This window comes from Notechis scutatus, chromosome 2, assembly GCF_049901735.1.
Source record: "Notechis scutatus isolate UNSWTSFEM ecotype Mainland chromosome 2, rNotScu1.2, whole genome shotgun sequence".
Taxonomy (NCBI): Eukaryota; Metazoa; Chordata; class Lepidosauria; order Squamata; family Elapidae; genus Notechis; species Notechis scutatus.
In genome coordinates this window covers 219,135,158-219,160,872 of record NC_142010.1, presented here as the reverse complement: position 1 = coordinate 219,160,872, position 25,715 = coordinate 219,135,158, and the positions used below count along the sequence as shown (strand labels likewise).

At 37.0% G+C, this 25,715-nt stretch overlaps 1 protein-coding gene and 1 non-coding gene across 5 annotated transcripts in view; both read right to left on the bottom strand.

Annotated features, from left to right (window-relative positions):
* The window catches only part of TMEM232 (transmembrane protein 232), a 128,993-nt gene that overhangs the window by 61,932 nt on the left and 41,346 nt on the right, over positions 1–25,715 (bottom strand). For all 4 annotated transcript variants that reach the window (XM_087958075.1, XM_087958076.1, XM_087958078.1 and 1 more), the window contains 3 exons: positions 23,609–23,787; positions 9,797–9,920; positions 8,672–8,891 (listed from right to left, as the gene is read on the bottom strand). In XM_087958075.1, the coding sequence (XP_087814201.1) occupies positions 8,672–8,891; positions 9,797–9,920; positions 23,609–23,787 (523 nt within the window). The remainder of the gene's footprint in view (positions 1–8,671; positions 8,892–9,796; positions 9,921–23,608; positions 23,788–25,715) is intronic.
* Positions 2,592–2,698, bottom strand: LOC113417735 (U6 spliceosomal RNA). The gene has a single exon (XR_003371672.1). It is a non-coding gene; the product is annotated as a U6 spliceosomal RNA (small nuclear RNA).

The following is a 25,715-nucleotide window of genomic DNA, read 5'->3' as shown; positions in this document are numbered from 1 at the left end:
TGATCTAAAAACCTTGCTCGTTCAATGAGCATTGCTAAATGGAACTTTTCTAAATGTTCTGTATGACACTACATGTCTAATATGCAAAGAGTTAACTTCATTAATCTGTTGCAGCAAAAATAGCCAAGAGTCATGTGGCATTTTAAAAATACAAATTCATTACAGAGCTCTGTAGTCCACAAAAGCGTATGCTGTAATAAATTGATTAGTCCTCAACAGACACAACATTCTGTTATTTTAATTCCATTTCCAGCTGAATACCAGCAAGCAATGCCTCATCAAAGTTAAAAATGCCTCACATGAAAGTGGTGGTGATTTTTCCCTCACTTCTGACATTGAGCTCTTTCCGTAGCCTCACCAATGGCTTCCTCCTATCTTCAAAATGGGGCACAAGCAAACAGCAGCCTCCCCCTCCCGAACTGCTTTGTGACACATCAACAAAGAGACCAGTAGATTGCTGCCCTTACAGGAGGGCAGTGCTAGTTGATGCTGCCGCAAGCAGTGACAATGCTTTGTACAAGGAAAAGATTGATTTGTTTAATAGCTAGATGGAGCATATCCTTCAGTGAACATTTGATTTGTTTCTGCAGTGCAACTGCAGTTGTGCTATCTTCATGCACTGAGTGGTTTTGCTTCTTTGCTTGCTGTGGTCCTGGATGAAGGCAAGAGTCATACTGCTGTTGCCATTAAGAAAGCAATTCAATGAACTACAGGGGCTGAATCAAGGAGACCCCCATCCCTTCCCACATCAGGAGGACAAACAGGCAAGCCCTTCTTCCCACAAATAGCTGAAAAGATTGGGCACTAAATAATGGAGAGGAAAGGGGAGCCAGGCTCTAGGAAAACCCAGTTTTCTGCAAAGAGCTCTCCTTCTCCAATTTTATCAATCAAATATCATAACGAAACCCATAAATAGAATGTGGACACACAAGAATGTTTCCTATAAATACTATGGTAGTGTCTGAAAGCCCCATGATGATTTACAGCCACGAACAATTTTATCCTCCATTAAATGTTCATTATTCTTCTAAGTCTTTACAACTAGTAGCTATTTCCATGCCTTGAGGTAGCATAAATTAATCACTCTTTTTTAACATAATGTGCATTTAAAGAATGATTCCGAGATTCTTAGAAATTGTTTGTCTCCCTTCGTTTCTATTGCAAGAATTGTAGATAATCATCCAGCAATTAAAAGATTTTCATACTTTCATTCTCTATCCTTTCAGAAGCTGTGCCAAGCTAATCAGTGATTATTACTTCTGTTGGCCTGTGCAAAAAAGATCACCTCATCTCCTATCAAATACAAAAGGGAAGAAAAGAAGGAAGGAAGGTCCAATTTTTTTGCATATTGGCTGTTCCTCTGCTGAAGTGAAGGGCATAGTAAGCAAATTATCCTTTGTATCTATAAAACAGATGCAAAGTCTCCTTTGATGAGCTCAACTCCCTGTGACTTCATGAACATATATCAATGTAATCATCTTGGCAACAAGAAGTGGGAACTAATTATTTATTTTATTTATTTATTTATTTGATTTGCCAATTGTTTACAAGATAATAAGTATAAGTGTATACATAGTTGTGAATACATGAAATGGGTACATATAAGAAAAATAAAAGAATAAGAGAAACAATAGGACAGGGACGGTAGGCACGTTGGTGCGCTTATGCACGCCCCCTACAGACCTCTTAGGAAAGGGGTGAGGTCAATAGTAGACAGTCTAAGGTTAAAGTTTTTGGGGTTTGGGGAAGAAACTACAGAGTCGGGTAGAGTATTCCAGACATTGACCACTCTATTGCTGAAGTCGTATTTCCTGCAATCAAGTTTGGTGCGGTTAACTTTGAGTTTGTATCTATTGTGTGCTCTTGTGTTGTTATGGTTGAAGCTGAAGTATTCATTGACAGGTAGGACATTGCAATGTATGATTTTATATACCATGCTTAAATCAGACCGAAGACGGCGTAATTCAAGGTTTTCTAGTTCTAGAATTTCAAGTCTGGTGGCATAAGGTATTCTACAATGAGTAGAGGAGTGGAGAACTCTTCTTGTGAAATATTTCTGGACTTTCTCAATTGTGCTAATATCAGATATGTAATGTGGGTTCCAGACTGATGAACTGTATTCGAGTATTGGTCTAGCAAATGTTTTGTATGCTCTGGTTAGTAGTGTGATATTACCAGAGAAAAAGCTACGTAGGATTAGGTTAACAACTCTTAATGCCTTTTTGGCTATGTAGTTGCAGTGGGCTCTAGCACTTAGATCATTAGAGGTGAGTATTCCAAGGTCCTTTACAGAGCTTGGGTCATCAACAAGATCTTGACTATTCAGCTTGTATTTTATTTTCTGATTTTTTTTGCCAATATGTAAGACAGAGCATTTATTTGTTGAGATTTGAAGTTGCCATTTGTTTGACCATTCTGATACATAGTCAAGATCTTTTTGTAGGGTAGCAGTATTGTCTGTGGTATTGAACAGCTTTACATCATCAGCGAAAAGAACGCAATTGCTCTTAATATGATCACAGAGGTCATTTATGTAGAGTATGAAGAGAGTTGGTCCTAGAACACTGCCTTGGGGGACACCACTATTGACAAAAAATATGGAACGCTTCACAAATTTGCGTGTCATCCTTGCGCAGGGGCCATGCTAATCTTCTCTGTATCGTTCCAATTTTAGTATATGTGCTGCCGAAGCGAGCACATATCAACTTCTCTTCTGATCATTTTGCCTAAGTTAGATGAAAGCTGTAAAGTGACAGAGTCAGCTTGTCCCTTACAATTTTTGTTGCTGTTAGTTGCAAAGTTGTGTCTGACCCATCATGACCCCATGGACAACATTCCTCCAGGCCTTCCTGTCCTCAACCATCCTCCAGAGTCCATTTAAGTGCATGCCTACTGCTTCAGTGACTCCATCCAGCCACCTCTATCATCCCCTTCTTCTTTTGCCCTCAATCGTTCCCATCATTAGGCTCTTCTCCAGTGAGTCCCTTACAATAGAAATGAGCACACCCATGATTTACAGGGTACATGCTCAGGAAATGTGCTTCACTATTTTTTTGGTGTTTTTTTTCTATTGTTTAGTAAATATACATGGGACTTTTTTGCACCACAGTCTTCAGGTAGTTGTTTCCTATGTGTAAACTGGCAGATAATTAAGTCAGTTTAAGAAATTATTTCCTACATTTCAATCCTTCCCTCCACTCTGATTACAAAATTCTACTCAGAACTCAATTAACACGGCCCTCAACTATGGATTTTCTGCTGCTTTTCTCCTCTCACCCATGCCAGGAGAGCAAGCGGCTGTTACAAAAACAGTTTTATAATTCTTCCTGTCAATTGGGCTGGAATGGGAAACTTGACAAAAGCCTTGTCAGTATCACTCAGTTAAAAGAAACAGCCAACATTTCATTATTCCACTACTGAACATACAAGCACACACAAACACATACACATATCATAACAAAGATCTAGCCTTTCAGGGTAGGCATCCCAGCATGAAATGACCATTGGAGGCAGAGAGCAGTGACTACAGTGACTGCCCTCCAGAGCATATACCAGTTAATTGAACTGAGACAACTGTGTAAAATAGAATGAAGTGTGCCTGGCAGAAAGGGAAAATATTACTTTAATGCAGAGGAAAAAAACACAGGTGGGAGTCACCTTCCTAACAGCCTAGGGCTGGTCTAAAGCTGATGAAATTCACTCCTGTTCTTCCAAAATGGAGCGTCCTCATGCAGGGCAAGCTGGAAGTACAAATCAGTCCATGGTATCAAACTTGCAATTTTACATGGAGAAAAGCAGTGTGATTCTCCAACTAATGTTGAACTAGAGCTCCAATCAGCCGGAGCCAGCATGACTAATAGTTAAGGATTATTGGAACTGCAGTTGTCCATCCTTGCTGCACATATTTACCTAAATTATAAAAATCCTTTTTGTAAGATTCATTTTGGAGTAAACATGGCTATGTACTAGCCACACACCTACTAGCAACAATCAGTAACTGAATTAATCACAGGACACAGTCCTGTTTATAGACAGTATTTAATCAGATGTTTTGCTGAATAGGTAATAGTTTACATTTTAAAAAGAATACAGGGGCTAATAACATTGCAGGGAAATAATAACATAGCTGGGAAATAAGATTCCCAATTAATTGCTTAAGCTGAAAGAACATATAAAATACTAGATTCCCCACTGCCAGCAGCTGCGAGATGCCTGGGGAGAAATACAAAGGGTGTTAAAATGATTTTTTTTTGTTTCGCACTAGAGAAAAACATCACAATCTGTCAGGGGTTATTCCAAATAAGTGAACTTTTTATGGGGAAAAAAAAGTATAAAAATAAGATCAAGCTCAAAGTTACCAGGTAGTTGAACTGCTGTTTTGTGGAGAATCTGAAGCAGCTCTTTATTTGCATATATACAAAGAAAAAAATAATTCAGGACAGTAAAGTCAGAAACTATTCCATAATGATTTTTGAATGAAAAATTGTGAGTGTCAACTGGAAAAATAGTGGGTGCCTCAGCACAGAGTGGTGTATGGGACACACCCAAATGTTCTCATTTCAACAATCAGAAATAAACCTTTGCACTTTAAAAAAAATTCATTTAAATTATGCTATTACGTTTCCATTAAGGTCAGGTGTAGACTTCAGTTTGAAAAGCAATAAAATATGACAGCAATCAATAGTTGGCAAGTAGAACAAGCAGACATCAGATTCTCTTATTTCCTAAGTGGATGGATGGAAGGGGCATGCATTGTATGGTAGCAGATATGACAGTTTACTGCAAAACTCTGCAAAGTTTCCATTGTATGAACAAATAAAATATAATTTGGCTTTTGAATGTGCTTGATGATTTCATCAAATCCTGTGGTCATCATATTTGCCAGAAGCAAGACTAGAGGTAAAGATAACACTTTGAACTACATAAAAGATTATAGCAAATGAGCTGCCATAACTGGTGGTATTCCAAAATTGGGGGTTTGTTTATTTGCCAGATGCATGAACATTTAGAAAATTATTGACTTAGTGTACTTAATTAGCACATTTGTGAGCAAACATTTCTACTTTCTTCTCAAGATTTTTAACTACAATAGAATATTTGTCATGCAAAGGAGTTTTCATAGTTGTCTATATGGTGCACCTGTATTAAAGAACAAGAAGACTGAAGCTACTGGAGGAAAACTAGCAATGCAATTAAAGAGAGGATCTCCAAAATATATAATGTAGAAAAAGCTAGGAGCACAAAAGTGCAAATAAATCTAAACTGTCTAGAGAAGGGCTATTTATGAAGTTTATCAATTGTGTGGATAGCGGATACAGGAGGGAGCTCCCAAAACAGTTAATAAATTGCAAGAAGTTCTGTAAATTAATGTGTGTAAGATTGTTAAGCTAAGACCACAATATATTGAAAAGGGACGTACACATTATTTTACTGTAACAAAAAAGTAGCTCTTCTTGACAGAAGAATACTGAATGTGTTTTGATTAGTTCTTTCCCTTCCCTATGTGTTAATGAAGACACATTCCTTGTATCTTCTTCAAGCAACTGGACTAAGTTGGACTATGGTGTGATGCAGCAAGTCTATTCTTATGTTCATATCTTGCTAAAACTTAGAAATTAATTAGTTTTTCAACACTGCCCTTAGTGTCCTGCTCCCTGTAAGTAGAGGGTGGAGAACATGTTTGCATTAGATATAAGCTCTGTTCCGTGCCATGTATTATTTTGCTGATTGTTGTTTTTATTTAAATTTTAATCATATTCTATAAGCGACCTACAGCTACTTTGTGATTGACAAAGTAGTTGATATATATAAATTTATAATTGATAAATGTATAAATCAACAAATAAGGCAACAAATGATAATATGTAAGTTTGGTATACAACCCAAAAGTACATGAAAATATCTTGGGCTGATTCTGTTATGGTTTATGTAAAAAATGATACTATAGAAACACTTGGCAGGCACCTAATCAAGCCATCGGATACTGATTGTCAGTGTGAAATTTCTGTCTTCAGAAAGGTACTCCCAATTACTCTAATCTCCCTCCAAAATCCAATTTGGGGCCAGTTGCTTTTCCTTTTAGCTAGTTGCAGAGTAAAGACTTATGTATAAACTGTGATAATCTCAGGGAATCTCCCTATACAGACACCCCGATTTATTTTCTCTCTTAAGTGTTTATTTTATGAAAACTAAGTTACAGCATGCAATAAGGATTTGCTTGTATCCTTACGATTTATATTGACAATTTCCTAGTATGATTTGATTGCTTATTATACCCTATGACTATCATTAAGTGTTATACCTTATGATTCTTGACTCTTGAATGTATCTTTTCTTTTATGTATCCTGAGAGTACTAAGACAAATTCCTTGTGTGTCCAATCACACTTGGCCAATAAAGAATTCTATTCTATTCTATTCAAAACAATTGCATTAACTCAATTCACCTTAAAATGAACAATATAATTTTTTGATCCAGCCAACCAAGCTACTCACAATTTACCAAGTAAACCATTTGGTTCTTTTCCAGTTGAGTTAAGCACTGATAATTTATTACAGAATTTTTAAAAGAAGAGAGAAAAGAGAACCTAGAATATCCAAGTGTCATTTTGTTATTGCATATACACAGAGATACACAAAGATAAGCAGATGGCAGTATGCTAGGACTGTCATAAAAAGTGGACTGTAATCTAATAAACACGTCTAGACATTTTGAAAGAAATCTGTTACAAAACTACTCATCCAAGTTCCCAACAGCATCACAAGGCTGTCTTCAGTTCTGCTTTGCATGACCTCATGGCAGCTATCAAAACTGTTACTTTAAATATATTGAAAGAAATATGTTCCTGACAATGCAGCAAGTGAATATGCAGATGGTAGAAGGTGGCATAAAAAGTTCAGCAACAAAAGCTCTTTAAAAAGAACAGAAGAAAAAGAGACTTATTAGATATTCAGGCAAGGTGAAAAGAAAAATGATTCTTTTCATATTCTAATTTCCCACTGCTCATTGCTAATTGAGTAACCACTGAGAAAAAAGAATGTATTTAGCAATTCTGCAGGTGTTTTACCTCTGCTATTATCTCAAATACTAGTGCTGGAAGAAAAAATGCACCAAATACATTTTAAACACAAAACATTTCTTTTCACAAAGACCCCATCTTAACATTTAAAGCTATCTTTTTACCTGGTTCATTACAATGTCTGTCCTCTATATCAGGGGTGTCAAACTCACGGTCCGTGGGCCGGATGCATCACGCACTGGCCACGCCCACCCCCAGTTTAGTGAAGGGGGGAAAGTCGCAATACGTCACATGACGACAACTTGATGCCATGAGTTTGACACCTCTGTATTAGATCTTAGCATACATATGGCATAGGTAGTTTCAACTTTGTGAGAAAGCTATACCATTTTTATAAGTTTTCAGGCTCCTGCCATGGCCATGTTTCTATTGGCACCTAGATTTCTTTTATGAACTTGAGCTTTAATAACCTTTATTAAAGACAAAATGACAAAAAAGTGGTAGGTAAAATACTATTGTTTTAGTTTTTTTCTAATTACTTATTTATTGCCACTTCCATTTGCAATAAAAGGGGAAAGTAGCAATCCCTGGTTAAAACAAAAAGTCAAGTCTACAATTTCTTTGTTCCATCAATGAACAGTTTCACCATCCCAGTGGTGAACTTGTTAAAACAATGTCCATGTAAGACAATGGCTGGAGAGGAGAAGGCACTGAATGCAGAAAGCCTCTTTCTCCAATGGAATGAAGCACAAGAAGTGAACTGGACAGGGCTGCTTATGACATAAAAGTCAGAAAATGCTACTTTTGAAGCCTAGTAGAAAAAGACAGGTGAAAATTGCTTTTCTGGTGACTGGAGTAAAAGAGGACATTCCTAGTTTTAAAAAGTGGTTGGTAACTCATACTCACATTAGGGCAAACTGGGATTCTTTTAATTTTCCTTTTAAGTTCATTTTAACTTTGTATAATAAGATGTAGCATTGCCTAAACTGATTATGAAAATACTTCAACCTTATTCTCACCTGATTAATTTTGTAAATTCTTTGATTTATTTGTTCTTAGTATGTAGTATCAGTGTGAATTTCATCAAGATGACATCTCAACTTCTGAAATTATTCTCAAAAGAAGAGTATGAAGTGGCTGATTAATTACAAGTTGTCATGCCCTTATAAAAAGAAGCATCAATGGTAATTCGAATATTCCTTTGAACTGAAATGTGTATAAGTTTAAGATTTTAATATTCATTTTACAGATCAGTGTATCTGTTGATGTTATCAAGAGCTATGTGATGAGAAATGCACCTTGTAAAAACAACTAAAGTGACAAGTTCAGAATTGCAATATAAAGACAACAGTGTTATCTAAATTAGGCAGCAAGAGCTTTGGATTTATCCCCATCCCTGATCTTCTTGTTGGACCCCCTCTCAAATCTTCAATGGTATGTTTTATAGTAATTGTTACACATACACATATATAATGCAGAAATACAAAGAAGAGATGCAACTTAGAAAAAAAATCAGCAACCAGCTGGCATAAATGAATTGGTCACATAGACCATTGACCATTGAATCTATACATATGAGCCATAATGTGGTCACCATTGAACCACGCACATACTATACATAATGCAGGAGAAAATTACTACTTTGGTACTTACATTCATCAAATGGAAGGCAGACGTTCAAAAGATCAAGAAAATTTGCTCCTCTTAATTCTTTGTCATTATCATGTTCCTTTCCGCAGTCACAGAATCCAAGAAAAGCGGTTTTTTGTAATTCTGCATTAATGCCATGCAAACAGATTTCTCTGAGGATATTTGTATATATGTATCCTACTTGCCAGTGCCAACATGACATCTTTTTCTTGTTATTTTTTTCCTATACAAAAAAATGTTAATCAAATAGGAACCAAGATGTGTAAAAAAAGTTCTAAAGTACATATTTACAGTTCTAAAGTACCGTATTTGCCGGCGTATAAGACGACTTTTTTGCCCTGAAAAAGATGCCTCCAATTGGGGGGTCGTCTTATACGCCGGGTCGTCTTATACGCCGGCAAATAGTAATTGGGAAGCACTGCAGCTGCCCGCGGCTGAGGCACTTTTGCGACTTTTTTGCCCTGATTCGTGGAAGCGAATCCCGTGAAGCCGAAAGGAGCAGCCAGCCTTCTCCCAGCTCCCAAGGAAAGCGAGGCTCGCACCGCCCGAGCTCCGCTGAGGTATCCAGCTGGGGCTGTCAGGAGTTGTTACCGCTGGCGCGGCTCCGCGTTGCCTCGGGAAGGAAAGGCAAAACCAGGAGCCGCTGCTGCCATTGCAAGCGCCCGCCGCGGCTCTTCCTTTTGCCTTTCCTTCCCGAGGCAACACGGGACTGGAGCCGCGCGGAGCCGCGCCAGCGGTAACAACTCCTGACAGCCCCAGCCGGATACCTCAGCGGAGCCCGGGCGGTGCGAGCCTCGCTTCCTTGGGAGCTGGGAGAAGGCTGGCTGCTCCTTTCGGCTTCACGGGATTCGCTTCCACGGTAGACAAAAGTGCCTCAAAAAAAAAAAAAGTGCAAAAGTGGAAGGCGTGCGGAAGAGGGCGAGTATATAACAAACTATATTTTGAGTGGAAATGTTGGGGGTCGTCTTATACGCCGGGTCGTCTTATACGCCGGCATATACGGTACATATTTAGAAACATTACAGAGCATTGGCTACAGCAAGATCAATGCAGATCTTGGAAGAACTCATCTGGGATAGCACAATGATAAACAATTTTTTTCTACACCAAGGTTAACTTGGCACTTACCTGTTTTTGAAGAGGCACAGAGCTTGAAATAAAATATTTCACTAGGTCCATTAAAACTTTCAGACATGACATATTTAATTTGGCACTTTCTCCCAGTACCATCAAGGCCAGTACTGATTCCAACCTAGGTATTTCAAACCAATAAGGGCAAACATTAGTCCACTTTTTTCAAAAGAAAAATACATCATCATTAAAAAATAATGTTAAATTCTCTTGGATTTAGCTGGTACCAAATTATCTTTATGTGTAATTCAGTTGAATGCATAGAATATCCCATACAAAGTATTTTCTTAAGTGTCAGCCATTTTGAGTAGCACTTTTATTAATACATTGTATATATCCATTCATCGATGCATGCTTATACATTACTAATTCAGCAACAATTATAGGTTGAGTAACTGTCTACCAATATGCTAGCACAAAATGCCTATGGTTAAGCACACAGCAAGCACATTTGAGGAAGGGAAGCAGCCACATAGAATATCAAAAGATCACATGTTCAGAATCTAGCAGCAACAGGAAACACCACAGAGATTCCAGCTTTTTTATTTTTATTCAGAAATAGATAAAGAAATAATCATTTTGATTTTTAGCCAGGTCTTATCAAACTAGACTTTTTTCACTTTTCAGTTAATCGTTTTTACATTCTTTTATGTGTGAGTCTCTTGTGCTATGTTCTCTTGGCAAGCATAGTTTAATTTATCACACATTACACATTTTTCCCTTGTGTGGTTCTCAAAAGCATTCTAAGTAAGAAGATCTTTACACAACATGATATCTTTACACAACATGAATACCTCCATCCAGGTGTTTATTTTTATCAGTTTAAGTTAATCAAGCAGAATAGAGCTGGAGGGAACCTTGGAGGTCTTCTAGTCCAACCCCCCACTCAAGCAGGAGACCCTATACTATTTCAGACAAGTGACTGTCTAGTGATGAAGCATCTACAACTTCTGACGGCAAGCTGTTCCATCATGTCACCCTTAGTTCTTTTCTCTAGACTAGCCAAACCCAAATCCTGCAACCATTCTTCATATGTTTTAGTATCCAGGCCTTTAATCATCTTACTTGTTGTTCTTTGCACTTTTATAACAGCGAACAAACTCTAGCCAAACAAAAATATAGATATGCCCATGATTATAGTGAACTAAGACTATGTAATTCTTCAGACAAAAATCAGGAAAAAAAAGTTTTGAAGCATGTGTGCATGCAAAGTAGCACCTAGGACTCTCAACTCCATCATTTCTTAGAATCACGTGACTATCTTTTCTAGCTGCCTGCCATGTCAACTGGGAAAATATATGAATTGAAGTGTGTACGTGTATTTCCTGATAGGTATTACAATTCTACCACCACCCAAAGCCTCAGAGCACTTTTTGGATCTGTAGAGTTAAACAGATCTATTTAAATTTCACTATAAATTATTAGAAGAAATTATTTAAATGTTAATTGTGAAGAATTGGGAAATAGATAGGCAGTTACCTACAAAACTTCATTATATCAAACATGAAGATAGCTTTATAATCTTCACCGCCCATCATTATTGAATTTTTTGAAAGAACTAGTTTCAATAAATCTGTAAGAATGAGAATGTATTCCTTAGCCAAGGGTGATCCTGCTAGTATACTAGATCAAATACATGCTTAATCAGTCAGTATAACAATAATCCAATATACTACATTTCTTTCACTAACATACAAACCCATTCTCTGTTAACACAGTTTTGTGCTGTGGTGTTTTTGAATTGAATAAGAGATAACATGACAGATGGGAGTGCTTAGGGTTTCTGACAATATTGGAGATCATGGAACAACTTCCGATGCATAGTCCTATAATAACTTAGGAGCATATATTATTGGTGGATGTAATTGTATATGAGAATGATCTTAGGAGAAAAGAGGAAGAGCAGCAAACTGGACAACTGGCATTAAAAGATATGTCGGGCCACAGAAGGTGAAAGGACATGAGAAGCATTTCAGAAAGGACCTGCCCTAGCTTTCAGCAGAATAAAAGGAAAGAAAGAAAGACTTTCAGTCTTGCAAGATTGTGCTAATGTAGCCTTACAGTACAGTTAACACTCATAGTTGTGCTTCTTGTCTGAACTACCTTGAAGGGCTAAACATGGTGGATTACTCATAAATTACAATCTGCAACTTATATCATTCACTTCTTTCTATGCATCTCTAGTTTTCAGCTGATCAATATATTGTGCTCCATCATCAAAACATTTCTCAGTTTCTTTCAGTTAACTACACTCAAATTAAATTTGAGAAAGTTTAAGCTTCAGTGTAAAGTATCACCTGAGAACATCACCAATATTTGATTTGGCGATTCTATTGGGTTTCTCCTAGTTTCTCTGCAAATATCTCAGTCATGACTCACATTATATGAATATTCCTCAGATTCCTACTACAAAAGGCTACAAAAAATATCAAAGAAATATAATGTGGATTCTATGGATTGTTTCACTTGCCTCTACAATGTAAATTATCTATTTCATTGGTATGATTGTATATGATTTGGATCTGTGCCCTCCATAGAACAAAGACCAGTGTTTCATTTGAGCAACAGCTGTAAACAAAACTCTTAAGGATTGGAGATTAATAGTTGTGGTTGTTGATGAATAACGGAACATAGATTCCCTTCCATTTAAACACTGGTTGAAATGCATATCATCCAAACCAAGCCTTTTTTTCCTGTATCAACAACATGGCATTCACTGTCATCTTTCACAGCATATGATGTAACCTAATTGATGCCACATTGTGAGGCATCACAAACCTAAAAAATTATAATATCTGTACTATGTCTTATGGCTTTGCAGCATTTATGATTGCTTGAATAATCTATATGGAATATTGTCTGTATGCTTCCATATGCTTTGTGCACCAGAGATGCAACCAAATAAGTAATAGAATTCATATATGTTCTGTTATGTTTGAAGGCCACCATTTGCCAACCTCTGCAGCACGTCTTGCAGATGAACTACACCATTCCAAATGCAATTATGTCATCTAAATAACTCTAGGTGCCTAAATAATCTTGTAACATTTAATTCATGGCTCTCTGCCAAAGTGCTGGTATAGATACTGCTCCAAAAACAAGTTTATTATTATAGATAAAATTATGATGAGAAAATAGTTCAGGATATTTCCATTTGTAAATAGCCTTCTGCTAGTTCTAGTTTGTCAACCCAAGTGAGGTTAGCAAAACTATCCTCAGTTCTGACCAAGTGGTACTGCTCAGACTATAATATTGAATTAATCGTTCTCTGGATTATACTGCATATTTTTGTATAAGGGCAGCTTTTGCCTTTAGATCTTCATAAAACTAATATTTCTGTGTAAAATACTTGATCATGTATGATGACAGATGATATCTTAATTCATATTGATCTGATACTGTCTGTTGGTATGCTATTGTAAATTTATATTTGATTTGACTCCTAATTTCAGCTCTACGGTAATTCAGTAGACGTTTCCACAGAGATGGCATTTCATATCTTCTTGTAAATGTTAAATCTGTCCCACTGTGAATCATTTTTCATCTTTTCTTTTAAAATTTCACTATTTTATTTAATTAAACTACAATTAAGCCCAATTTTTTAATGTTTGGAAAGCTCTTTAAGTTCTGGCAGATGTTTGGTTTATGCTTATAAAGTCCTTTACAGTAATAGTGGCTTTGACACTAAACATTCCTGACTTATTTCCACTGTTCTACAAAACTATTGCAAGAGTTTTTATAGAGCAATTAAGCTTTTTCAATAAGCTCTATGCTTTGCTTCCCATAACACTCAGTGAAAGCCACATTTTATTCAGCAACTATCTCATTTGTTCGAGTCTATGTATATATAAATATCAAATCATTTGTGGTACTCTGAAACACATTAATTTCCCCAGTAAAGCTACTCATCTTGCTGAACTCATTGCCCCTTTGTCTTCACTCTCTATGACTGTTTCAGCATCATTGTTATTCTTTTATTTTATTGCCCTTTTTTCCTCCTCCCCCACTCCCCTCCAAATAAGACAAGCCTTAAAAGTGGGGCTGGCCTTTTTTGTTTGTTTGTTTACAATCTCACTTTTTCTATTATCAATCAAGGACCCTTGAGTCTAAGGTGTTTTTTTCTGCTGTTTTTTTTTTAACTGAAACTCTTAACAAGCTTCAGCAACTCTGCAAGTTTTATAATCAAGCAATAATAATAGGCCAGAAGTATGTATAATTAATCAATACTAACAGCTACCAAATCGACTGCACAGTGGTCATTTAGAAAACAGCAAAAAAACATATGAAATAATTGTAACTTGATACTGCTTATAAGGTGTTTTTAGCATTTCCTCTCATATAATAAACATGCTCTGAAAGATGTATTAATCTTGCCATAATATATGGATATCATTCTTTCCTCTGGCTATTTCATATTTAAATAACTAACTTCAATATTCAGCCAATTAGCTAGCCAGTCAAATCAATTTTTATTTTCCTTAAGATGCTTTTATATTTATGATTTTCACAAGCTTATGCTATATTACTGTAATAATTTATAATTTACATGCTTAAAAGATGCAGAATTTTAAAAATTATAGACACTTCATATTCTAAAGTGATCTTTATACAAATTAAGTATGCTTTATCTTCATACTTTTTGTATCTGTATGTAAATTTAATAAAATGATTGCTTTAGACGTAAACAATAACTTCAGATTTCTTTAATTGGGAGGCTGTTAAATATTTTTACAAGTGATTATTGTTATAACTTAGCAGGCAGAAGTAGATCTATCAGCACAGGACTTCAACCAATATCTTACTAATATTATAGGATGGTCATTCAGTGTAGCCACTTTAGGTCAATCTGAATCTTAAATTGTACGCCCTATGGGTTATACAGGGTCATAGTACTCCCCAGTAAATACTGTTGATCTTGGAAAGAGAATTATGAAAGAATACATTACATTTAGGACATTTCAATACCTATATATCAGTATATAAAATCAGAACTTCTAGGCAGAACAAGCAATTCTTTTGCAAACATACAAATGAGAACTACAGATAGTCCTCAGTTAACTACAGCAATTGGTACAGGGATTGCTATTGCTAAGCAACGTAGTTATAAAGTACAACATCATATGACTCCACTTAGTGATGGCAATTCTGGCACTCCCAGTTGACATCATGAAGTGAATCACCAACAATGGTTAAGCAAGGACCTCACATGGTCCCCATTTGCAACCTACCAGCTTCCCCATTGCCTTTGCTAGTCAGAAGCTGCAAAGAAGCTCACAATGACCATATGACTGCAGGATACTTTTACTTTTATTTTTTTTATTTATTTATTTTGATTTGTCAATCACTTACAAGATAATAGGTATAAGTATATACATAGTTATGAATACATGAAATGGGTACATATAACAAAAATAAAAGGAACAATAGGACAGGGACGGTAGGCACGTTGGTGCGCTTATGCACGCCCCCTACAGACCTCTTAGGAAAGGGGTCAATAGTAGACAGTCTAAGGTTAAAGTTTTTGGGGTTTGTGGAAGAAACCACAGAGTCAGGTAGAGTATTCCAGACATTGACCACTCTGTTGCTGAAGACGTATTTCCTGCAATCAAGTTTGGTGCGGTAAACCTTGAGTTTGTATCTATTGTGTGCTCTTGTGTTGTTATGGTTGAAGCTGAAGTACTCAATGACAGGTAAGTCATTGCAATGTATGATTTTATATACCATACTTAGATCAGACCAAAGATGGTATAATTCAAGGTTTTCTAGGTCTAGAATTTCCAGTCTTGTGGCATAAGGTATTCTACAATGAGTAGAGGAGTGGAGAGCTCTTCTTGTGAAATATTTCTGGACTTTCTCAACTGTGCTAATATCAGATACATAATGTGGGTTCCAGACTGATGAGCTATAATGATGTAATGATACTGCAACAGCTGGAACTCTGAGGACTGGGTGTAACCACCGCTATTTGAGCATATCACAAGTATGAATGGTCACTGAACAGTGGTCATTAAAAAGGACTAACTGAAATGTCAAATAACAGAAGAAATCTATGCAAGTATAATGGTGGTGATAGAGTTACAAAATATAATTGCTGTGCAATAAGCACACTGACAACAGTATAGCAAAATATCCACTGCATTTACATCAGCATGAGGCATACTTGTGGGAGAATAAAGAGAACTGAAAAACAGGCCACTTGCTTTGGACAACAATAGCACTGTAGTAGCAGGAACATCACCACCACACATGTTCATTTTTGTTACGGCTCCCTAGCCAGAGACCAAAAACAGGTTTATTCCACCTACTTGTTCAGTATTAAATATTTGACACAATTTTTAAAAGAAATGTTTTTCTGACCACTTAATTTGGGAGAAAGTAGGCATGAGGTATGCCCACTCATCCTCCATTTGGTAGATTCCCTGCTGTTTCCTGACTTCACCGAATGATGTTAGATATTTTTCCCAATTAAATTAGATTAGCAATCTTTCTAACTAAACTCTTCTATTCAACTTCACGAACACCAATGACATTGATTTAATTTTCTAGACTGAGTTACTTCAGTCTGGGTTTCCAGACTGGGTTTCCACTCTCCATGCTTCCAGATGCAAATTATCTTTCTTATTGTACCCCAAGTACCAATAGCAATGTGCTATTTCGGAAGGAAACTAACACATTTTAGTTCTTGATTTTCAAACTCACAGATCCAATTCCCAAAATAATTCTTTATGGAATTTTTACCTCAACTCTTTTGCTATCCCTAACTATTTTGGAGGATCTTTCCCACTCACATGGAAAGGCAATAACATTAGCAAGATGTCATGCCCCTATTGTTTAACTTTACAGATAACACTATCTCCTATTTACATCATTCTTATTTAATTTTAAGGTATTTTACCTGTTACTCCCTTTAAATGGTGCTTCCTCTTAATCCATTTTATTACTCTGTGTTTTCTTCTGCTTTTTCTTTGACTCTAAATTTATAAGTTTAAAAAATATTCATTTTTTTCTGCTTATATAAATAATGTGTACTTTCTCCAAGTAGGATCCTGTCATTGTTGAAGCTCAAAATACCTACTAGCTGTAACTGAGCTAAAGAACTGTAATAAAAGCAGTAAGGAAAAATGTAAATTTGTAAGGGGAAATAACATCAGCATCCATTCTAAGTGTAAAGCAACTGATACAATAATAGTATACAATACTGGTATAAATCCAGCCTATGAATCTGATGAAGTTGGTAAAAGAAACGGACATTTAAATAATGTCTTTACCTGAAGCAGTACAGGCAAGGAGAGTAAGCGATACAGTGGATAAAGCATATTTAAAATTGAAAAAATATATTATTCTTCCTTGCAGTCATTCTGCTTACACAAATAGGTGCTGTACTTGCATAGAGCTTAGAAATGCTTGGCAGGAGCCCAACTCCCTTGAATGCTGCTAGGAGCAGTTCCTACTAATTTCTGGGTTTTTTCGCTCAATTTCCACAGATGTAACATGCTTTGTTGAACTTCTTCAGGGTATTTATTTTTATTTTGATATATTCTTTCTTATTTAAAGGATATTTCTTGTTTCTGTTATGTCTTATACCACAGACACCCATCAGTATGAAACTGTGGCAATCAAATTGCCTGCATCATCTAACTGACCAGAGGAGAAAGGGAAGAAGGAAATATTGTAAGGTTAAAACTCTGTCCATTATACCCTATATTTTTCCAAATGAAAACACAAATCTTGTCCAGTCCCAAAGCCTTCAGTTCATGACTTGCTACTTTCTCTGCCCCTGTTACACACCAGTTTTTCATCTTCTTTGGGAATAGGGAGAATGGAGCAACATTATTTCAGAAGTGATACTTGGAGCAAGCATTGGAAGTTACCCACTCTAGTCTAATGCCTATACTTTCTCTCAACTGCTTCTTGCTTCCCCACTCTCTTGAAATTGATGACCACCTGCCCACTGTCTAGATGTCATGGTGTCTAGATACACCGAAGGAGCAAACAATTCATTCAGTAGGGCTCATTCATGTCAACATCTCACAAAAACTATTGCCTCTAGGAAGAGCAAGATGACTCTGCTGATGCTTATTAGTTTTAGGATATACGGCAGTGCTACTTTGGTCAGCATATATTTATAAAGATCTCTAATGCATACCTGGTACTACGATTTATTCTGCCAGACACAAGATATACAATCTTTTTAAGGTGAATATACAGTATTTGGACAACTTTCTGAAAGTGATCTTTTCCATTCCTTTCCTCAGTTAATGATAAGCTGCAGAGTGCACTCTATCCTCTCTGAATCAGAAATACTTTTTTCATATAAACAAATGGGACTCCTTGAAGATTTCAAAACCCTGTGACTTTTTGAAATATTTTTGTTGTGTATATATATATAATTGGTTTGGCTGTTGCATTACACCCTAAAACTAAAGGACCTGGTCCATGATCTTATATAATTTATATTATAAATCACACATTGTCAAAAAAGTTGCCGATAAATAAGTTAAACTATGCCTCCAAATTGATCCCTAAGTGAAAAGCACATAATTTAATTGGATGATTATCTACCATTGCCAAATTCCCACCAAGTGTAATTCTGTGTTTTATTTCTCCAGCAAGAAAAAGACAAGAGCACACTACTGGAAGGCATGTTGCTGTTTTAATTGAATAAAATCATTCTTTCACATCTTCCTACTCATCCTTTTCCTAACCAAGGTAGTAGCTGGGTGTTTGGGCTGATTTCATGATGGAAATCACAGTTCACATCATTGTTCTGTCCAGTGGTGGAATTCAAATTTTTTTACTACCGGTTCTATGGGCGTGGCTTATTTGGTGGGCGTGGCTTGTGGTCATGTGACTGGGTGGGTGTGACTTAGTGGTCATGTGGCTGGGTGGACATGGCTTGGTGGTCATGTGACTGGGTGGGCGTGGCCAACTCAATGTCACTCACATCAAGGGGTGCCTCACCTGGCCCCTCCCCTCCCAGCCATTCCTTGTCACCTATTTTTTTTCTTTCTTTCTCTACCTTCCTCTTTCTTTCTTTCATTCTTTCTTTCTTTCTCTCTCTCTCTCTCTCTCTCATACACACACACACACACACACAGAGAGAGAGAGAGAGAGAGAGAGAGAGAGAGAGAGAACTTAACAGACAAGCATTTTGGAAGCAACTCCTTTAAATTTCTCCAAGGCTTGAGTGGATTCCCCCACCCCCTCTGTCAGACCGCACTCCTTCTCACTCCAGCACTTTAACTCACAAGGGGAAAGCGATACTTGCAGCGTCCATGGGGAATCCTTGGAGGAGTTTTTAAAAGACCTGCTTCCAAAATGCATTTCTTTTACATTGCAAAAGTGCTCCAAGGCTCGATTCACCCCCACCCCCTTTCTCACTCCAGGCACTTTACTCACACGGGGAAAGTGATACTTGCAGCGTCCATGCCTTTCTTCCTTTTCCCTGGGGAGAAAGAGGACGTCGGGAACAGAAAGCTAGGAGAGCGATTGCAAGTGAGCGACCGGGCGACCGGGTTGGGGGCGTGCCAGCCAGGGATTGCCACTGGTTCAGCGACCCAAGCCAAACAACCGCTACCGGTTCGCCCGAATAGGTGCAAACCAGTCAAATAGCACCTCTGGTTCTGTCTCACCCAATGTAACCCAGTTACATACTCTCTGAAATGCCCATATTTTCTCTTCCTCTTTGTTGTGTATAATCTTACAGCTATCATAGCACTCTGATTGTCATTTCTTTGTTGTTATTGTTTTTGGTTTTGCATTTAGATCTCTTAAAGATTTCATGAAGACCTTGCTTCAGTTATATCCATTTTTATATTGACTTGGAGCTTATCTAGGACAATGTTGAAACCATCTGAACTCTTGGTCACATAGTATATTCTTTTAAAGAATATAATGTATTCTTTTTATTGTCTTAGAACAGGGCTCTAAAACTCCTGACCTGCAGGGCGGATATGTCACATGCCCACTCCCGATTTAGCGAAGGGGGAAAAGGTCCTGATATGTCACATGATGTCACCATGACAATGTGAGCTTGACACCCCTGTCTTACAAATTATATTTCTGATTTCTGTGATATTTGCCAGTGCATTCCCCAATCAACATACATACCCATGCTGTGAATAAAGACAAACTAATCCTACACCTTGTCATCCCTTTTCTGCCAAAGAGCAAAACTGCCTTCCATTCAGTCAGCGATATAATTCTGCATACATTATTCCAAACTTTAGAATGGTGTCTGAAAGACCCTTGATCTCCTTAAAAATAATTGGTGGGTTTCTGGGGAGTAGTTCCCATTCATGTGCTTCCTAGGGTCAAGCAAGAGTCTGGGACTACCTCTTCAAAAATGCTTTAAATGGGCCAAACTATCATGAGACTGCTAGGATCTAACAGAGCAGTTCCTGCTGTTTCTGCAGGGCAATTCTATGAAAAAGGTGGCAACTTATCTAGACTATCTTTTCCTCCAAATCACCTCACAGGGCTATATTGAGCCATTCAAATTTTATCTAATATAGATAAGGGCTCTAGTTGCAGGCCCAGAGGGACCTTGTCTTTCATTTTATGAGCATCATCCTTTTCCAAATAATAAACCATTTGCCTACTTATCTGCAATTAGAGGTCTTCAGGTGATCATTTTTAATACACAGACCTTATTTTCCCATTCATAGGTATTTGGATATGTTAACAACTGCAAATATTTTATATGGTTTTCATTGAAAAAGACATTTGATTCTCTGTTCAGAAGAATGGCTAACTAAACTGTGGGAGTACACTCAATGACCAGAATAATTTTGCATTTAGAAAATAAATCCAACAGGGCACCGGCCATAATTTGCCAAGTCTGCATGTTCTTCTGCCCATCCTTCCAGTAAATATTTCTGTATAGTATGTGCAGACTGAAATTGACTGTAGCTTATGTTGTTCACATTCTGCTTTGAACAATAAGCTCAATTTGCTCAAACCTGTCTGAGAAGAAAAAAAGATTCAACAATTTGTTCCATTCAGTTGCTCTCTAAAGGCAATGATCAAGTCAACCCATGAATACTGGAAACTATACTAAGTCTTTATTGATTTCATTTTGTGTGCTTTACTGTAGAGACATGATTATAATTAGATGTGCACAAACTAAAGAGGACAAGTAAGCAATGAAAACCCTCATTAAGGACTTCTGCAATTACAGCAGAAAAGTAACCAAAAAAGCCGAATTCCCCACAGGTGATCAAAAGACAAATTTGATATATGTTACCAGCAAAAATAGGAATATTGATGTTGAATAGCAGAACACCAAGAAAAGAAAACACTACTAAATTGTGCAATGGGTAAGTAAATAATGATTAAAGAATGTATCAGTACAACTCTGTAAGTAGTATATCTTAAAGCAATATAATATTTCTTTGTGCTTTAAGTCTATTCAAACTCATGAAATTATTAGGAATGAGAGCTGCATGGCAAATACCAAGTTAGTATTTGAGAAAGGAAATATTTCACAAATTGATTGTTATTAAGAATTAACTCAGGCTGTTCATATTGAAAAAGAAAATTCACCATTAGTTCTATTTAACATGATTTTTATTTTCCACAGCTATTCACTATAATTTTTAAGTAGCAAAGCCTACTATTTTTGAAATGTTAAATTAAAATCAACAGTGTGGTTTAACTTAGTGTATTACATATCAAAGCAAGTTTTCATCCTGGGGCAGCTGATAAACAAAGTTACAAAAAAAAAAAAAAAAAAAAACAAGGTCACTACTCAAGTGTAAGTACCCTCTCTATAGACTTAGTATGTTTTAGGGAAGGGAAGGGAAGGGAGGGGAAGGGAAAGAGAAGGCAGAGAACGGTTACATTTTTAAGCATTCCATTGTATGCACTTATGAAGAACATAGTTATGTTCTGTTGCATCCTATAATTCACTATCTCAGATAAAAAGATACCTATGGTTAATATTCTCAGCGTGGCTTTTAGGTGCTCCATCTTGAAAACATGCAATTATGGATACATTCCTTAGCTCCAATGCACCATTGAACCATTAGCATTTTAAGGTTCATTTTAAAAGATTGCACATTTCAGAGAACATGGAGCTTTTCTTTCCTTTTTTCCCCTTTTGCTTATCAATATTAAGCCAAGAAAATAGAAATAAGTGTAGATTCTCACTGTTATAGGGATAACAAGAATAATAGTCTTCCAAATTACCATAACACTTCAATTGCATCTTATAAAAAGATCAGTGGATTTAATGTACATAGAAATATCATTCTATTATTATGCATAATACATTTCAGAGGAAACAGGCAAAAATAAACAAGTATTTTCATGTGTATTCTAGAATTTATGAAGATTTGGTTACACAGAAACCATATAAATAACCCTTCATCTTGAATTAGTTTCACTACGTTATGTTGATGTTGTGGCTCCTTAGATATTACTGTTATAAATATTGTCACAGCTACTAGCCTGAAGGCAACATATGGTCTAGCAGGCAATTAAGTAAAGATGACTGTTCTTTACATGAACAAGTCATTCAATAAAGAGCCAGACCAGAATCAGAAAAGTATCTCTTGATGCTTAGGCAAATAGTTAGGGTATTGCCTTCCAGTGCTCAGTGAGATTGGTCTAGTAACTTCTCTGTCAATATTTACACTGTAATATGCCTCTTTGCTTTTGTTTAGGATCTCCACACAACTTCAGCACTATGAAGAATCCACATTAGAGACATACAGATTTCAAGGGATGCTTTGCCTGGTTATATAAATTATTTGCCTGGTTATATCTTTTATTTTTCTTATATGTATCCATGTATTCATAACTATGTTTTTACTTATGCCTATTATCTTGTAAGCAATTGACAAACCAAATAAAATAAATAAAAAATAAAATAAAGATTAAGCTAAGCAAAACAGTGTGACCACCTCCTTGCACTGCATTGCTGTTTGACACCTAAAACAACAGTAATTGCAGCTTGAATCATGTCAATTTTTTTTCATACTTCCCTCCTTCATTCAGTGGAAATAAAACTCATGGCTCTACATAAAATTAAAGTTACCATGGAAGTTATTTTTAAATGGAAGCCATGCACGACCATCTGACACTCAGCTAAAACATAACCTGTGTTGACATTCCTCCATGTTGTTAAACAGAAGAAATACAAAATTAATCCTCAAAAATAATTATGTTTACTCCATTTTGCCAACTTTTAAACCCACCAAAAAGATCTCAGACCAAAATCACAGAACAAGGATATCATTAGCTTTTCTATAATTCCATATAATTTTATATATCTGAGAAATTTCTTCTTGGCAAAATAGTTTAAGCATAAGGCAAATTTCCAATGAGTGCAGTTTACAATTATAACTTGTTGAGGCTTCAATTAAAAGAAGCAATCAAGAATACAGTTCCAGCATAAAATTAATTGTAAGCATGCAAAATTAGTTTTATTACACTTTGCATAAAGAGCACCCAAAAATGAAGGCAAGTATCGGTCCCAGAAGAAAGATTGGCACATTGCACTGCAGCTGTTTAGTTATGTGACAGATAATGTACTTTGAAATCATGAAATGAAGTTGCTATCAATAACAGACATAATTTAATAAAAGCAGACTGGTAAAATGTCCTAGCCAAAAAGACAGAAACAATTTCTAGATAAAGTGAAGCAATACAAAGTATATAAATTGCTTCTCTTTCTGGCACAATAATTGTAAATCTTTTTGACAAGCAACTGTAGAGTGATTAACATTTCGGCATAAAGGTTATGTAACACTTCAGCACAAAAGTGGTTTCCATCAAGGGTATATCAAGTTATAAGATTGCCCTTACCAGTTTTTTTGATGAAGCTGTTCCTTATAGAATAGGACATGCATGAGGACTGCATCTATTTCAGAGGTGCTATTATGTACACAAACCCAAACAAGAAGGCTGTGCCAAAGAAATGGCTTAATTCTGAATCGCTTTTGTTTGGAATTTAACTCAGCTGCTGAGCTGGCAGTCGTGAATGCCTACCAAAAAGAACAAAAAGTTAAATCCATTAATAAGACATTGCAAATACAAAATTAATTGGCAATTCTCCTTACAGATTTGCATCTCTTTTTAACTAAAATTTGATTTTAATAGTATTATATTCTCATGATGAATTCCTCTAATTTCATTTTCATCATGCATTTGTGTTGTTTGCATATTGTTGCTGTTATTGTTCTCCGTAGAACTGCTGCGAGCATCCAGAGAGTGGAAGGTGCTTCAGTCCTTCCTTCTCACAGGCTGAGTTATAATTGAAGAACGCTCCTCCTTCCTCCACGTGGCTCCTCCATGCGTTCTCCAGTTTTCACTCAGCCTTCGAGAAAGCAGGCAGCGATCTCTTGTTCCTTGGCCGTTTTTCAGAGTTTTTTGCTTCTAAGTGTTCAGGTTTGCCTTTATTCCTTTCCTCCTTGTCCCTGCGTTGATAGTGTGCTCTTAAATTTAATTGGTGAGGCGTTTTTTTGCCTGTAGGAAGGGGTTTAAGGGCTCGGAGCTTTTTTCGCCCCCCACCCCTCTTCTCTTTCTCTGCATTTCCGAGCGTGCCTTTATCCAGCCGCTTGTCTCCGTGCCTTGATTTATTGCACTATTATCATTCCCCCTAGAACGCTTTAGAGGAAGCAACGCTTCCTCTCCCAGCCCTGGCTTTTCGTTGTTCCTGATTGCCTGGTAAGCGAACAGGACTGGTGCGCCTGATTGCCTCGCCGTGCCGGGCGGCCATTTTGGAACCGCCTCGTGGCCGGCGCCATTTTGTTTTATTTTAAATAATATTTTTCCTGGCTGTGTGTAATTTTTGTTTTTGGATTTAAGCTGTGTGGATTGAGGCCCTAAGCGGGACCGTCAGGCCGCGTGGAGCCCCCTTTTTTATTGGAGGACACTGTGGTTCCGGCCCTGCTGTCTTTCCTTTAGAGGTTTTTTTCTTGTTGGCTTTTTCTGTCTGTATCAATCAGCTTGTTCAGAGGCGCGGGCACGTACTTCCCATTGTGTTGGGAGGCTGCCTAAAGAGGCCTACCTATTATACTTATTTTGCTTCCCTTATTTTTTGGCCTCTGCGTTCATTCGGCTCATTTGGATTTGTATTTAATAATTTTTATTATTATTTTCTCCTTGTGCCTATTTGGCCCTGTCCTTGGGCCCCGCCCTTAAAAAAAAAAAAAAAAAAAAAGGAGAAAAGAAATTATTATTATTAGTTATTTTATAATATATTCCAGCAAGCTTTTGTGTAGATATTTTTGGATAGTTTTCTCATTGTGTTTTTTAGTACTTGGTGTTTTAAAAAACAAATTCAAATAAATAAATAAATAAATAAATAAATAAAATAAAAAATAAAAATAAAAAATAATAAAAAAAATTTTTATTCAAAGGGGGACGTGATCTGATTTGGGAAAACCGGTTTGCGTTTGTAAGCCGAACTCCTAGGCGTGCCAACCGCCATATTTGTTGTAAGGTTTTTTTTCCTTGATACCATGGCAGAGAACAATCCAACTGGCTCTTCCCTGAAGGCCAAATCGAAGACGCACTATCTTCGTAAGAGGACAAGGACTCCTCCAGTGCTTCCCAAAAGGACGCCTTAAGGCGTCACAAAGCTCTGGAAAAGGAGTTCAGCAACGATCTAAAGAACTGCACACTATAACTACCCCACCTTCTACCTCTGCCCATCCCCTCCCCTGCCGAGTCGTTCTTCCCCTCCAGGTGCAGTACATCCACCCGAGCCGCCAGCCATCCCGTACTCCAGAGGCGACCTTCACGCCAACCGCTGCAGGTCTTCGCCCTGAGGAGCCGCCGTCAACCATCATCCCTGATAGTATCAGGGAATGGATGCAATTTGCTATCCGTCAGGGTATAGCTGATGGAATGCAGCAGCTATCCAGACCTGGTTCTCGAGGAGGACTTCCGACGTTGAATCTTTATCTGG